The sequence below is a fragment of the Chiloscyllium plagiosum genome, chromosome 26 (genome assembly GCF_004010195.1).
Source record: "Chiloscyllium plagiosum isolate BGI_BamShark_2017 chromosome 26, ASM401019v2, whole genome shotgun sequence".
Lineage (NCBI taxonomy): Eukaryota > Metazoa > Chordata > Chondrichthyes > Orectolobiformes > Hemiscylliidae > Chiloscyllium > Chiloscyllium plagiosum.
This window is the reverse complement of record NC_057735.1, coordinates 13,814,829-13,831,699: the sequence shown is the minus strand read 5'-3', so window position 1 is coordinate 13,831,699 and position 16,871 is coordinate 13,814,829. Positions and strand designations below refer to the sequence as shown.

At 37.0% G+C, this 16,871-nt stretch overlaps 1 protein-coding gene across 1 annotated transcript in view; it reads left to right on the top strand.

Annotated features, from left to right (window-relative positions):
- Nucleotides 1–16,284, top strand: part of ccnd3 (cyclin D3) — a 36,151-nt gene extending 19,867 nt beyond the window's left edge. Inside the window, exon 5 of the mRNA XM_043716554.1 lies at nt 5,776–16,284. Within this exon, the coding sequence (XP_043572489.1) occupies nt 5,776–5,931 (156 nt within the window). The 3' untranslated portion in view covers nt 5,932–16,284. The remainder of the gene's footprint in view (nt 1–5,775) is intronic.
- The last annotated feature ends 587 nt before the right edge of the window (nt 16,285–16,871 follow it).

Genomic DNA, 16,871 nt, shown 5'->3' with positions numbered 1-16,871 from the left:
CCTCAAGAGCAAACGCAGTCCTTTAAAGCCATAGTATTGTCACATTGTTCCCTTTGCCTTCGTAGAACAACAGTCAGGTGATTGGGCTTGGAATGTTTCTTCTGGAACGATTCACCTTTCCATGCCCTTGCTTTCCTGGGGGAGGGCAGGAGGAGGGACCATTCTTGGGCTCCAGTGAGCTCTTGGCAGTCACCATATGAAGATATCACACTGTGGAAAATTGTGTTGGTGATGAAACAGCATCTTACCATTCCCTTACCCACGTATATATGTTAATTATATTTAAAGCTGCCTTTAAAGGCTAAACCGAGAACTCAACAAAAGGCAATAGCAGCTCAAAGACGGGAAAATGGGCAGCCCTAGATTTGATGTTTTTGTGGACGTTAAGAAGTTTTCTTGGCTTTAAAGAAAAACTGATTATATTTTTACTTTTCGTAAATCACTCTGGATAATTTAAGTTGCAAATGAATGTTTTATTTATACACCAGTTTCTCCTGGTTTATACAAAGTGGAAAAATTTCATTCTCGACTCTGAAATGCCCCATTTTCACTGTTTGACGCTTAATGGAATAGCTGAAAGTTAAGAGTCCCTTGTTAGTAACTGAACGTAGTGTATGGCTAGTCTGTGTGGCATAAAAGCAGTGCTGTGCCAAAGATTATATATTCCACATTAACACTTCTGCATCCACTTACCAGAGATGCCACCCATTTCTGGATTTAGCTCACTGCTCTAGGAACAGCTGAGCTTCGATTCAGTCTTTTTGTTTTAAGGAAAATCTCATTACTGCTATTGCCTGTTCGGGTCTAGCATGAAAATTAGCTTCACCAGTCGCCATCCAGTGCCTGACCGATAGGGCAGATCCTTAAGTGCAGTTCCACAAATTAACACTGTGTTGGTTATCCCAATAATGAAGACCACACAAATGGTTAAAACTCAAAAGGAACTGCAATTCTGGCATGACCTGAAGCTGGCAATAGAGCAGAGTATCAAAGGGTCAAGTGAATGAGCTTTGGATGAAATGGAAGTGCCTCATTCTAAAACCTTTTAGAATGACCACAGCACAGGAGGAGAGATCACTTAGTGCATTGTATCCAGTTTGACTCTGCATGAGCAACCCACCTAATCCCATTCGTCTGCCTTTTCTCTGTTGTCTTGCAAATTTTTCCTCTCAAGGTAATTTGGCAATTTATTTTTGAAAGCCATGTTTGAATCTGCCTCCACTGTGCACTCTCAGTGCATTCCAGATCCATACCACTGTGTGTGAGCCAATTATGTCATGTCGATGTTGTTTTATTTGACAATCTACTTAAATTGGCATCTTCTGGATCTTGATCCTTCCACATTTTTTCCTGATTGCTCTGTCCAGACCACTCATGATTTTGAAACTCTGCACTCCTGATTTGACAATCATTTCTTGTGGAACTAAAGCCCCAGTTAATGTTCTTTGTTTTATTAAGGTGTATTCAGTTTATGTTGAGCTTTTAATAATGATCTGTTTGCACTTCAGTACATTGTACCAATAATGAAGTATGGAGCACTGTTAGGGTTGGAACACAATGTTCCCTTGTTGGCAAGAAAGTTGCCTGCTATATTGTAAAGTAAGTATTACTCCTCCCTTGGGTCAACTGTGTTTGGATAAAGGAGTTGCTCCTCTGGTAGAGGGGAATGTTCATTGTCAGAAGAGGACCTAGACTGTTTAGTGCAGTGAGGCGTAAGAGTCCCTTCCACAAACTTAATTTGGCAATCTTTCACAGAGATGAGCTTTGTGACGCAGTATGTCAGCTGCTCCTATTAATAAAAGACTTCCCTTTACACTTTCTCTTAAGTATTCCGTTGTTCACTCCTTGACCTTCAACTAGGGAAGGGAATTTTCATGTGATTGGAAGTAAAGTATTCCCTTGCATTAAGACAGACCTCAGCTTGGACCTCTGCACTTAATGAATTTGGCACATTAACTGAAGCTGGCCCTCACATAGACTTTGCTCACCTTTCGAAGCTCAGAGCAGAGGTTGGGGGTTGTGCTGTTCCATTCCTGTTCCACTTGTCTTGGGTAAAATTGTGTATCTAAATTTCCAATATAAACTTCCCATAAAGAGGAGTGCAAAGTTTGAATATTATCCCTTGGGCTCCACCTCGCCTTAATAAACACAAATATCCAAGAATAAAATCATAAGTTGTTAAAGCATATGAGCAGAATCTATACAACAAATCCACTCTGTAGATTTCCTCTTGTGGTGATTGTGCAATTTAGTTGCTGTGTAAACTTTGACATGCGGAATGTGCAAAAACTCTACAGTAGCAGTTGTGATGGAATTTATATGTACAAACTTTTCACCGAGTTTGTATGTTAGCTGAGTTAACTCGAATTTAAATTTGTTCGGTGACCACTGCAGCCACCTACTCCTAGCTTAAAAGGTCACCTACTTTTGTTATGCATGTTCCTGCAAAATGATATGGTTCATGACACTGTGTAGGGTACTGAAACTGGGGAAATTTGGTGGTTCTCACAGACTAATTCAGTAACCTTTGCTGGGAATATGTTTCTGTAGTTGGTAAATGCACTGCCTTTGAGAAATCAAAACACTCCCCAAATTATTGAGTGACTTTCTTGCAAGCTGCTGTTCAGCTTGTGTGGGAACCAAATGGGGAAATTCGTGGTTGGGCACCTCACTCTAGAATCAGCAAAAACTGATACTCTGTCTGTGATATGGTTTTAGATTGTTCTGTTTAACTCTTAGTTGAATACCATTCATATCTATGTAGGTGAACGTGTGACAGGGAGGGATACACCAAAAGCTAATTTTAAGTGTGAATTTATCGTAGAAAATTGTCCCAGGGAACGTCACAGGAACATGTTGAATAAATCTGCTATTGGAGAGGAGGAGAGATCAGTATGGGTAATGAAAAGCTTGAGTGAAAAGAGCAGTTTTTTTTAATTTCTCTCATGCCTCCTTAGAGATATTAAAGAAAGACATTCCTGAGCAGGGGCTCAGAAGGTGCTGAAGATGAGGCCAATAATAATGGAGAAAAGGGATGGATGTACACTCAAAAGACAAGATTTGGAGGAACTCTAAATTCTTGGAAGTCTATTAAGCTTACTGGTTAGACAGGTGAGGCCATGGAAGATTGGAAAACAAGGTTTACCAGGACAGAAGGGTCTTTTGTGGGATGAAGGTGTCTGATCTGAGAAGAAAGAGAAAAGCCTCTTACAGTGCCAGCTGACCTGTCGAAGGTGGATGCTTCATTGTATGGTTCAGGTCAGAAAGAATGGAGAATGAAGAAATGGGATCAAGAAATCAAGGATAACATAATAAAGGCTTCAGTGCCACTACAGGGTTGAGACATCATGCTTTGCTGGATGTAGCTGCAAGGTTTGTTTTCAGATGTTTCGTCACCGTACACGGTAACATCATCAGTGAGCCTCTGGTGAAGCGCTGGTGGTATGGCTCGCTTTTTATTTATGTTTAGGTTTCCTTGGATTGTGGATGTCATTTCCTGTACTTTTTCTCAAGGGGTGGTAAACTGGATTCAAGTTAATGTGTTTGTGGAAAGAGTTCCAGTTGGAATGGCATGCTTTCAGAAATTCCCGTGCGTGTCTCTGACTTGTCCTAGGATTGATATATTGACCCGGTTGAAGTGTCCTTCCTCATCTGTATGTAAAGACACTAGTGAGAGTGGGTCATGTGTTTTTGTGGCTAGTTGATGTTCATGTATCCTGGTGGCTAGTTTTCTGCCTGTTTGTCAAATGTAGTGTTTGAAGAAAAAAGCACTCTTGACTGGAGGACAAGGGGTAGTGTAAGTTAAACTTAACTAAGATATTATTCTGTTGCGATCTCAACTTGTGTTGTATCACCATGAAAGTGCCTGCCCTGTATACCTCCATCTCAGCTTCTAGTGAAGAACACAACATCATTATTAGGATCACGTGAATTACCTGCTTTAAATGTGTATATTAGCAATAGTTTCATTGCACTTTAAGTATTCTCCATTGTCTAATTTTAAACACTCCTCTAGCTTATCTCTCCCCGCTTCAAGCTCACTGCCTTTATTCCTGATGAAGGGCTTTTGCCCGAAACATCGATTTCGAAGCTCCTTGCATGCTGCCTGAACTGCTGTGCTCTTCCAGCACCACTAATCCAGAATCTGGTTTCCAGCATCTGCAGTCATTGTTTTTACCTAATTTTAAACACTAACATTGCAGCTAAGCCTAAGTTGTTAGGAATTTGTCGGCTGGAGTTCAGTTCTGTACTGGATTTTTCTGTTTGCACAGTCTGTTTTTAAGCACCTTGGACTGTGTGAAGGTAATCAAATCTAAATACATTTCTTCATATTAACTCACTTCAAAGATAAAATATAAATTGATTTTTTAATAATTTTACAATGGTGAAATTTTAATTTGATTTTGGGATTTCTAATTCGCTATTGGGGCTGAGCAATGCACTAGTTTTAGTTACTTGCCCTTGCAATCAGTCATCAAAAGCCTAAGTGCTGCTGTATCTAGCACGGCAGTATCTTAATGAGAAAGTCTCGCATTTGAGTAGCACTTTTCCCAACCTTAGGGTATCCTAAAGAACCTTCAGTCTTTTACAAACAAAAATGTTACAAAAGGATTTCAACTTAAAAACTGCAGTAATTGCAATAAATCCAGCATGTTCCACTCAATTAAATTGTAACTGTCTTAATATTTGCAAAGTGCATTCCATGTCAGATATCCAACCTGAGGGCAAAACACTTCAAATTGGAATTTGGTGCAATATATAAAGTTCTTCATACAACTTGTTTCACTCTGTTGTGCCTATTTTCAGTACTTGGATTTAGAACAATCTTTGTGGAAGGCTTACTGCCAGAGGGGTTCTATAATTTCTAGTCCCTTCTTGCACTATGGCCAAAAGGTTTTAGGTAGCGACCTTGTATCAGTTATGTCTTTGCAGAAGCTACCCAAAGGGTTAGTGTGTCCCTTAGCATGTAGTCCCAGAACTTTGGAATGTGCCAGTCTGCGACTCTTTTGAGGACAGCACCTTACATTAGAAGACCAGCACATTTTGGGTAAAGCAAAGAATATCTTTCATCAAATTGATGGTACTCCAGGGACAGTTGTTTTGGCTCTGTGTTCATCCATGTGAACAGCCACAGTACACTTAGAATTTCTCAGAATGAACCTTGACAAGAGCCACTGCGTCTCTCTCGATACCTTCTTTGCAAAGGCATATTCCACAAGGAGGGGGACAACAGTCTCTTTTTACAGCCAATGAGACACTCTTGAAATGTTGTTACTGTTGAAATGTAGCAAACTTTACAGGTAAGTTAAAGCAAAATACTGTGGATGCTGGAAATCTGAATTAAAAACAAAGTGGCGGACAAGCTCAACAAGGCTCTGTAGAGAGGGAGAAATAGAATTAGCTTTCCAAGTCCAGTATGACCCTTCAGAACCTTTCTTAAAAAAAGTCATGCTGGACTTGAAACATTAACACTCTCTGCCACAGATGCTGTCAGACTGCTGTTTCTCCAGCCCATGTGTTTTCATTTCAAACTTTACAGTCAGTTTGTGTATGGAAAGCACCCACCCTGCAGTGTGATAATGACCAAGATAATGTGGCCAGCAGTGTTGGTTAGGGGATAGATATTGAGCAAGGCACAGTGAAGGAACTAGTCTATTAGGCTGTCATCTTGTTCTCTCCAACTCTGAGAGATTGAATCAACTTGGAGCTTTATTTTCTTTTGATGTATGCGTGATCTCATTTACCTATTCATTTAATGTCACTTTTTTATACCAGGACTGCCTGAAGGCTTGCCAAGAACAGATTGAAGCTGCCCTGGCAGAGAGCTTAAAACAGTCCCAACAACAGCAAGAGCAAAACATGTCCTCTAAAACTGTACACGAACCAGACCAAATCAGCACTCCTACAGACGTAAGGGATGTCAACCTGTGATCATCCACGTGCAGTTTTGGAGACAGAAACTGCAACTCCTTGGATGCAGATCTAATGCTCTTTTAGTACTACTTAGTGCTATTTGATAGAAGAAAAGACATTCGTTTATTGTATATACAAAAAAATAGCGCTAACTCTGTACAAACATGTAGGGTGAAAATGCTGAAAAGCACACTTGGGATCACGTGAAATATAATGGTGATTATCATCTTGTGAAATTCCTCCACCCTACAGCTGAAGCCTTGATTGTGATTTGTTGACCAGCCAACATGAATATAGCTCCAAATTGAATGGTTGTCAAATTATAATAAATATTGAAGGGTCTGGTTTCTAAATTTTATTTTTTAGTGCCTTCCCAAAAGATATAGCTCAAAAAGTGTGCAAGGTACTTGGTTTTAAAGCCATTATTTGACCTTTAACTTATTGGTACTAGTCACAATATTTGATAACATCCAGCATTTCTCTTTCTCTCTGTCTCACTCAAACAAAAATCAAAAAGTTATGGACAAATGAAGATTGTCTCCTCTAAACTGGAGTTCATCCCAAGATTTAAAAAAACATGCTATTTTTACACTTGCCTCAAAAAAAGTAAAACTAACACGGACTTTCATTTAATGAGGAGATCATTGAGCATCATATCATGCTCAATGTTTAATGGAGACAATCTGATAAATGGGGCGTTTCAGGTTTATGTCGTAATGACCCATTTAACAGACTTTGACTGTTTTGCACAGTGTAGGAGAGAATTCTATAATGTATAAATTAGCACGCCTTATTTGTTTTGTGGGAATCTCTCATTTGGGACATTGACATTGTGATGTACCAGTTAAATCATCTGGCTTCAATTCTGCTTTGCACAATGATGTACAAGGATCTAATTGTATATAATATATTTAAAATGGGGCTGTAACAGGAAATTGGATTTGTTTCTCCTAGTGGCAAGAAATTAAGAAATGAGGCAATGTTGACCCAAATTCTTTATACAAAATGTTTCTGCTGGAAGTTTTGAAACTGATGCAGCCCTTATTTAAAAATATATATATTATATATACTTGCACACATACATATAAATGGAGTGCTGGTTTCTTGATAATAGAATATGTACCAACTGGTTTATATCTAATGAAATATATTTAGTTACTTTTACACAATTTTACAGATACCAGAAGTGTTGGTATATAAACAAAGAGCATCAGAGGGCTGAGAGAGTCCACTATAATCTTTACAGTTTTAAACTTCATATCTATTTTAAAACTTAATTATTGTAAAGATTACAGTGGACTTGTCAATATTGTTCTTGAAGCATTATTATGATAACATCACTTATGCTGAGCTGTTAAAACATCAGCTTGACAGTGGGGTGCACAGAGCTACAATTTTTTTTCTGTAGATCAAAAATTACTCTAAAATAAAGTGCATTTTTTCATCTACAGTGATGTTATAGGGGATGTTAGTTGGCACAGAGTCTATTTAGTCCTTTGGAAAAGATCAAAATTAAAGCTGTTCGCTTCCAGAATATCAACCTGTGGCAAGTCCTCTATAAAGAGGAGAGCTAAGGATGAATGAGGAGCTTCAGGTTCTATATTACAGATTAATGAAACTTGTTGAACTGCACCCATAAGCATTGCCTGTATTTTTGTAAGTAAGCCATGCTGAATCATGAAAAGAACAATCTCTACAAAGTCTCACTTGCTTAATGAGTAGACACTGGTCACCTCATGGAGTTAATAACATGCTCAAATATTCAAGTAGATAAATGCACTAAATAGTACAGGCACAGTTGCAGCATAGTGGCCAAAGGGTTTGCAGTAGCTAATTACAGGAAGTTCAACTTTATGAATGACTTCTGCCTTGTATAAATATATCAAGTGAAAGGAAAAGTATTGAGCAGCCCATGTTGTACTAAGTCATTCCTGATGAAATTCCCCTCCTTTTGAAGGCAGTTGTATGCTTTGAGAATTTGGCTATTATTTCGCAGGGGATTATTGGTGAACAGGAGTGTGGTGCAGTTCCAGTACACATTTATAAATAATTATTTAAATTTGTAGATTAAAGTTCATTTACAGTTCCAATCATCAGAAGTATAGTACATAAAATTAATTTAGAGGTGTACATGTATCTGTGTAGGTGCATGAAAAAACAAATGTGATAGGTCAGGGTCAGTTGCTTAAAAACAGAGTCCCCTCAATACAAAAATCTTTGGATTGATTTTCATGACTGGTTACATTTATGGAACTGTTGGTAACATCATAGAATTTGGCAGCTAAAGGAGGCAACCATCCAGCCTAACAATTTGCATTTATATATAACCCTGTGAACAGAAAATCATCCCAAATCAATTCATATAAGTGCAAGGTAAAATTAGGTTTGTGTAGCCTCTAGAAGACCTGCCTACTTACTGCAATTTCCTTTTAAGTTTTTCTTCATTGCTGTTCAACACATATTGAACCTGTTTCCATTATATATTTGTTTTTGGTAGATTCTAAACAAACATCTACAAAAAAAAATCCTAACCTTTCTATTTTGCAAACTAAGCTTTTAGTTTCTGCCCCCTTACTGACTAGTGGAAATTTTTCTTTATTTTATTGAGCAACCTCCAGATTTCACCTTCCTCATAGCTAAAGCTCATCATCTCTCATATCCTCTTCAGAAAATATCTTCTGCATTCTCTTTATGGTCTCAACATCCTTTTCACTGTAGGTTGTACAGAAGAGACAATATTTCAACCAAGGAAATTACTTGTGTGCTTTGGTGTTTTTCAATGATATGAAATAGTGATGAGCAAACTTTTTTTCAGTTTCATCTGATCTTTTCTGGGCTAGTTTTAAGCCATGTCCTTGATGTTTCTGGCCATCCCTTACTGCAGTATCTTTCTGGAGATATAATTTAATAATGCTGAACTCAACTTTAAGAAGCATATGATGCTTTGGTAAAATGTCCTAAAACTGAAACATGTAAGTGTTTGTTAGACATTGATCACAGTAATGATTATATCTAGTGATTTGCTGCCACTTACTTTTCCTAACTCTGCTTTGTAATTATGCATTCTGTATTCCCTCAGTTAGTGAAAAGTTCTTGTTTGCCAATTTTTAATTGTGTTGAGTGCTGCAATATTTGCTCATAATGTAGGTGATCAGTAGTATCCCAAAGGAACCAGAGGTATTAACAGGAGAACTGAAGTACCTTCTTGTTTTTATAGTTCATATAGCCAGATATTTAGTGAGAGTTTGAGGGCCTATGTTACCATGGAAAATTATCTTTCGGCAGAAACTAGATTGTGTGAAATTGCTTATACTAGCTATGACATGGTTAATTTAATCCACTTCGATTCTTAACTGTATGTCTTTAACTCCTTCAGTCTCCACATTCCAAAAAATCAAGTCTGTTATGCCTGCTCTTTGAATAACAGGATGTTCTATCTCTTCTGAATTATATTTGTATAATATCCTGAGAACATTTCCTCCTGCTCCAAGCTGCATGTAAGGATGGAATTTTATTTCTATTCTGTCGATACTTTTGTTTTACATGCAACTTTTGCTTTTGGAAAAAGGTGCAGTCGCTTTTAGGAGTACTATATGCTGACAAACTAAAAGTTAATGTTGGCTAATAACTCTGTAGGTGCTATCTGTTGTTAGATAATTGATTCTTTAATAGATTTTTGCACCTGCAGTGACAGCCAAGATGGTGAGCCCGTCACTTCTAACACTGTTGCATGCTGCCTCAGCAATTGTTTTGGACCCAAGTTGAATGGAAAATGTGCTACATTCTCTCTATGGCTGAGATTTTAAGCTGCAGCCATACATCACCTACTTTGCAGCTCCTTTTAGATTGTTGATCTATATTCAAATAACCTATTATTGGAAATGTTACAGGTGTGTCAGCACGCCACCATTAAGACACCACTCTTAACCAGTGCTGTCTACGGCTTGCCTGGTTTGTGTATTTGGGTAGTACAGTGTGTGATTTTTTGAATATGTGCTTATGGCACTGGAACATTTCCCACTGACACCCATCTCTGCTCAAGGTGTACTCAACCATCGCTTTCAAAGACTTGATATACACTAAGTGCAAATGTAACATTGGCAAGCTGCCTGTGAAACAGTAATGCATTTAGGTCCTGTGTCCTGTTAAAAAGTGCATACCTTCCTGGGTTAATTACTCCTATTTTGATTAACATCTGACACTAGTCAAAGCTATAGATTCTAGCCTGTTGAACAACAGTTCTGATATGTTTAGTAACATCTTAAATTTTCTAGTTTAAAATAAAAAGATTGGTGCCTAATTTGCTATGTGGAAGCTCTTCAGTAATTTTGTGATGTTTTAGCCGTTATCTGGTTAATTTCTCACGGCAATGCCTTAAACAGTCAGCCAACCTCCTAGTTTAAACTTTAAATATAACTTGGCACTTAATTGCCAGTCATCATCTAACTGGTACATTCTCCATGGCAACACCTTTACCAATCAGGAGTCCTCTTGCTAACCAGTCAGCACTTTCCTACAACATAAATGCTATTTTCCCTTTATGTTTAGTATTTATTTTACCCTGATCAATGCAAAATGAAAAGCTTCGACAAACCTTTTTCCAGGAATGCTCAAATACTTGTGCCATATCAAACATAGATATATGTGATGAAATGCAAAGAGGACAAAACTGATGGTTTCACAATTTCTGGGGCCCATGCAATTTCAATTTCTTTTTTAAAAAATGTTGTATATTTCTTCACTTTCTCCTTTCAATTTGGAGCACCTTTAATATATTATCTTTGCTAGTCAATGCGTACATGGTATATAGTTCTGTTTGTGAACTGGGTTGTCATCAATTTTTAAAAAAAACTTGAAGCTGATTTAAGAAGTGGTAACTTAAGGAATCGTATCAAAATTCAGCAACTAAAGCAATCTCTGGCTCATGACATTGGTACCTGTGACCACGCCTACAGGAGGCTAAGTTTGAACAATCTGAAACTTGTCATGTTAATAGGTTTGACAGAACAAGATTATTTTCTTTTTTTGCGCTGCTAAAAGGGCCAATGTCTTACGTTTTTTAGTCGTCATTTAATAAATCTTGCTGCTATGATTATTTTATATACAGGATTGTACAACAAAGTATCTGTTGGTTCAAGAGACAGTGAAATGTCTATCTTGGTGTCTCAAGGATATAGTTTATTAAAATTGCCATACTTAAATTATCAAATCTGTTTGAAAACCTGTTGTGTTTTCAAAGTGATATTGAATGCTGCAGTAGTTTTCAGAAGGAGAGGAAGATCAGTAGTGTTTGTACAGTAAGACTTTGAGATAGATCTGTAATTGTCTTGGGTATTATCAATATGGTAAATGTGGGAGTTAAATCAACATTTATTAATTATTGGTGGCATATGGTCTATATTGAACATTTCTGATGTGCTGTTCTTTGCATGTGTTTCAAGGTCTGGGGTCAATTATAACTAGTCCATTTGGTTACGAATCATTGTTTTATGTTTTTTTAAAGTCAACATTTTTGCTGCTTATGTTAAAAGTCATAAGTCAAATGGAATTGTAAGAATATTAATTAATTCAAATACCTATGTAAATTTGACTTAATTCAGTAGACTTTGCTATATGCAGATGTTCCACTTACAATATCTCAGGTAACTAAACAGTTTTTACAGTATCCTTTTTGCAACTTTTGAAAGATCACAATTCTGTAATGCCCTAAGGCTAAACATTTTTGAAAGGCCTTTCTCGGGGATAGGCATTGGTGCAAATGTTTTGGTCAGGTAAACCATTGGTCTTATTCATTGTGGGCATCTGTTGGTATCATTTTGATGGGGTACTTTACTTTTCTTCATTTGGTGCCACCAGATTTATTATGTACCGTACACTTGGGTATTAACATTTTGTAAACTATCAAAAATATCCTGAATGTATTACAGCGAGTGTTGCAAATGGTTTCTTTTGAGATCGTAGAATGAATTCCTGCAACAGTATTGTTTGTAAAAGCGTCATTGTGTAAAGTTAGGGAAGGTCACAGTGCTTTGGCGATGAAAACAGTTTGAGATAACTGGTCCAAAAATGATACCTCCTTGACCAAAGTTTTTAGCAAATGGTTGGATTGTTCTTAATACAGGAATTGTATTTAAAAGTAATATTCTCCAACCATTTCACTGACTCTTAGATAAACCAAAAGCTTTGATTTCAATTGCTCTGAAATTGCAATTGTTCTGTAACTAACTTGTGTTTCCGAACATTCAGAAAACAAATGTTAGTGATTTGAACTTTGGTTTTTGAAAATACTTAAGTCCACTATAATACTTCCATAGATGTGTACCTAATGTGCCGTTTACTAGTTATGCATGATGTAGGTAAAACATCTGGTTCACAAATTTGTGGAGCTGAACCCCTGACTAACGTTGCTGGTATAATGGTTAAGGTACTGGTGGCAATAGGGTTATTTTAGTAGCCTGCTACTGCCCTGTTACCCTCGGTGGAGAAAGATGATTAGTGCTTATATTCTACTTGTTCTCACTTGCCCCTGCTGAAGTGCTGCATGCGTTGGGTTAGGTGAGAATAGAATTGGGCTCAGCTGTGGTGACCTCCCCTTCATTAAATGCACTGCTAACACTTGTTGCCAAGATGTGTACATAAAAGGATAGCTATTTGGATAAGGCACGAGAGGGTGGTTGATACTTATGGAAACCTGGTCCTTTGAGAGTCAATGGCATAAAATTGAGGGTGGAATTAGATTAAGTAGTAAAGAATATTCCCTCATTTTTGGATGACAAAAGTGGTAATAGTGAGCCAGCTGTAAAATTTGAATTGCTTTAATTTAGTATTAACTGTGTAACTGCAATGAAATTTGAATACTCATCCAGTCTTTTATTTTACCAAAAGACGACACTGCATCTTCAATGTTTAAGTAGTATCTACTATATTTTAAGATTATTTCAGTGTACAAACATCGTTGCATGTCATAATGTTGCGTCATTTTTATCAGTGCATTACCTGACTAGCATTAAGTCGTCTGTTTTGGTATACATAACAGGATATTTTGAATTTTTTTTATTAAATAATTCTTTATCAAAATAGCATGCAAGAATGAATTGCTTTTTTTTCCACTGCTTGTCAAAACTTGAATGCACAACAAGAAAAAGTATGTTGAAATTGCTTTACAAGTTGTGACAAAAAGAAATTGTACAATAATTAACAGGAGGACAATAATCGTTATAGCTTCGAGTTATGACAAATGAGTGCTTGAAAGTAGTTATGCCTGGAATTCATCTGTGTCTATTGTATATACTTGAATATAAAGTTAGAAATTCAGTTCTCTCTTTATGATGTGACCAATAGGGATGGTCATCTTATCTGTGGATTGTATCTGATTTTAGCGTTTGCTTGTGGTTGGTTTCCCTCTGAATGTCTCTGTCTCTGAAGACTAAATGCAGCACCATATCAATGCCTCCCTAATCATAGTCATTGTCTACCTGTTGCTTGGCTGGTTTTTCCAGCATTAGGATGTTTTACTAATGACTTAACTGCTTAGATCCAAGATGGTAACGAAAGATGTTATAGATGAAGCAGAAGACAAATTTACAATTTACAAAGACAAAGGGTGAGCCTTTCCACTGAAATTTCAGAGCTACAGTAATGAAGCAACAACTAACATGAATGTACAACTTATGAGAGGGGACAAACATATTTGTGGATACCAGACAAAGTATGATATTAGGTGCAGAGAAGTTTTGTGACATGAAAAAAATTGGATTTTTATAGGGTAATGCTTTTGTTTTATGTTGATTTATACTCAAGTATATTGACCATTTTAATGTAAATTCCTTAAATGTTGTAATCACTGCAGTAACTTCTTCTCCTTTGTAATCTTAAACCCTTATTACAATCAGATGTAAATCTAAGAAAGCTACAGCAAAAAACATGATGAATTTAAGTAAGTTGCAATTAAAGTCTGACAATGGCTGTCCAACCAGTTCAGGGGATAGGAGGATGTATACATCAGTCCTATCTATCTGGAAGAGCTTAGATGAGTGTGTTTAATCCACCAGTGTGGAAGAACGGCAGACCACAGATATGACCCTATCAACCTGCTACCAGAGCACCTCCTTTAGCAGATGATAGAGTAACTTCTGCAACAATTATAAAGCAACTTAACCGAATCACCATGTCGTCTTGACTAAAGGAGGATTTCTGTATGTAGCAGGACTAGGGCAAGCTAGACCAGAAACAGATGAATATTGGAATTTTTTTTTTCTTTTAAAATAGTTTAATTATTACTTAAGATTATCTATGGGAAAATATACTCTAACGTTATGCAGGACTGAAGCATTAATATTACATTGACAGCACCACCCAACTGCATGATCAGAGTCTTGGCATTCAGCAGAAAAGAGGTGGTCCGTTGCATGAAGTGAAATCAGACGAGAGTTGGTCGTAATGCCTCCTGACACGAGGGCATTTTTAATCATACATTCCATTCAGTTGTGAAGTAGGTGGACCATGCAGCGACAGTAGTCGATGAGGCAGGAAGTCAACCGGTGCCTCAGCTAACCAACACTTTGGCTGTGGGGTTTCCAGTGCAAGGAGCCCATTATTAGGCCCAAGTGAAAGTTGCCCACCCTCAGGTTTTAATTTGTTTGGCTGCTTATTGGGCAAGGAGTGGAGGAGGGAGCAGTTAAAAATCACTCCTCCAGAGTCACTCTGGGCTTTTAACATGAAAATGTAGACACTTGACAGGCTGACTGTCACGTATAGAATTATATTAAAATCTCCTTCAGTCAAGTTGTTCTCTGCTCTGAAAAGGGGCTCTTAGATATATCGTATTTAAACTTAGAGGTTTAGCACAGCTCTATGCATAAGTATTAAGCAATGGAAAGAATAAATATTTGGGACACCATTAAAAGTTGCTGAATCTAATTTCCATTAGCCATCCACTATGAGAAACACATTGTGCACTGGGGTTTGGCGGATCATAACGTTATTGTCTCAAACTTTGTGTGTGTATGTTTTTAGACTTCCTTCATTGTTGTGAAAGATTTTTTTTATGTCTTCACCTGTTGACTCCAAGTACAACAACATTTATTTTTGAGTGCTTCGTCTTGTGGCATTTTATATTTCTCATTCATTGTGTTGTTCAGTACATTTTCCCAGTGAATTGGGGCTCCACGATTGTTCATTATTCAAATGTTTGTTACCGCGCTATCTGAAGTAGTAGCCTTATCCAACTTGAGTATTGAGCAGTGTGAGAACTTTATTCTTAAATAGTTCGATGAAGGTCATTGAAGTGCCAAATGGTTTGAAATGCTTCCTCCTGTTGCTGCTAATTCAGCAATGGAAACTTTTCAGGAGGTAAAGCAGATTTGAGAAGGGTTATCAAATTTAACAGACTAAAGAGAACACATTGGGCTTGAACTCTCCAGTTACTATTTCTTTCACTTGTGTTCATAACAATGGCGCATAATGAAGATATTTTTAATGTTTCATTCAGTTTTATGTTTGATTTAATTTTTTTGACATTGTCTGTCATAATTATAATGCTTCAGTCCATTATTCATATTTTGTCAGTTATACTTAATGAAAAAATGTATTTTTTGTTCATTATTGAATGCTTTAGGTTTGTCATGAATACCACATCTTTAATTAAGATTTGTCTTTGTACTCTTCACAGCATTATCTTAGCAATAGAATTTTTTTTAAAAAACAGCCAAAAATCTGGTTGCTGATTGGGTATGCATATCAAAATGAAATCTGTAGAAAGAAAAATTATCTTTGACTTAGAGGCCTGTTGCTATTTTGGTGTTACAGTGCCCCAATTTGGTTACATCAGCCCTTGAATAGTTTGCCTTGGCTGCATCACAGATAAAGGGTGTTAAGCCTTCAGTTTCACAATTCTTTCTCTTCTGTAGTCATCCTAGGTTTTGTGGCTGATATGGATGTGTGTATAAAATTTTGTATTTATGCACAACTGAGTATGTTAAGTTTTTTTTTCTAAGAGTAAATCTAGCTAACAATCCCACCTTAACACCTAAGTAAAAGTACAGAGTGATTTTGCCAAAATGCATTGCACTTCTGTGAAATTACTGTCTGCTACTTTTAAAGAAGAAATCACTTTATTTTAAATGTAACGTTCATACAATATCCTCTATTCTGTTAATTTCAATTAGAATTTTCTACTGTTACCAAAGGTAATGAGTATATTTTAGAGTTTATTTGGCTTTCATCTAACATTGATAAACCTAAAGATGTAATCAAAGCTCAAGCAAAAGAGTTGAATGTGTAGTCACGTCCCTAGTTGACTGCACGATTCCAATGTATGATCATTGTGAGACATAGGCAGAGGTGCTGAACAATAAATGCAGTTTTTCCAAACTGACCGTGTGCTGGTATTTTGTTTTATTTTTGAGATCGTGAATTTTTTAGAAACTGAGTGACCTGAAGTCTCACTTCATTGTTTCTTGCTCTAGAGACTTGGGTTTCAGTCAAGGTGTCTCTTCACTGCCTTACACCTCCCACGCACCTCTGGATGCATACATCCGTAGTACATCAGATTTAGTGTACTTTTGTACTCAACATGTGCCTTTTTTTTAGCAATGTGGCTTAAAGTAGACTACAAAAAGGTTTCAATGAGTAATAGCCCGCCGAGAATGAACAATTGCAGCCACTGGTTCAATAGAACGTCAAAATAAGGTTAGAAGGAAGCTAAGTGCTGTGTTTTTCTGGTAACTTAGATTTACACACTGATGGCATTGAACAAAAGAGAAGTTTAATCAATAAAACGCATAGTGAATTTGGAACAAACCTAAGCATGAATAAAGTAACCTCAGTTAAGAGGTCAATGCATTCATTAAGTGTAGATTTGAAGAAGATCAATAGTGAACATTACAATTAACTTTGAAGTTTTGTTTTAAATTTCTGGGTGATAATTTAAGAGATCTTCTTTACCTTTTAATCACATG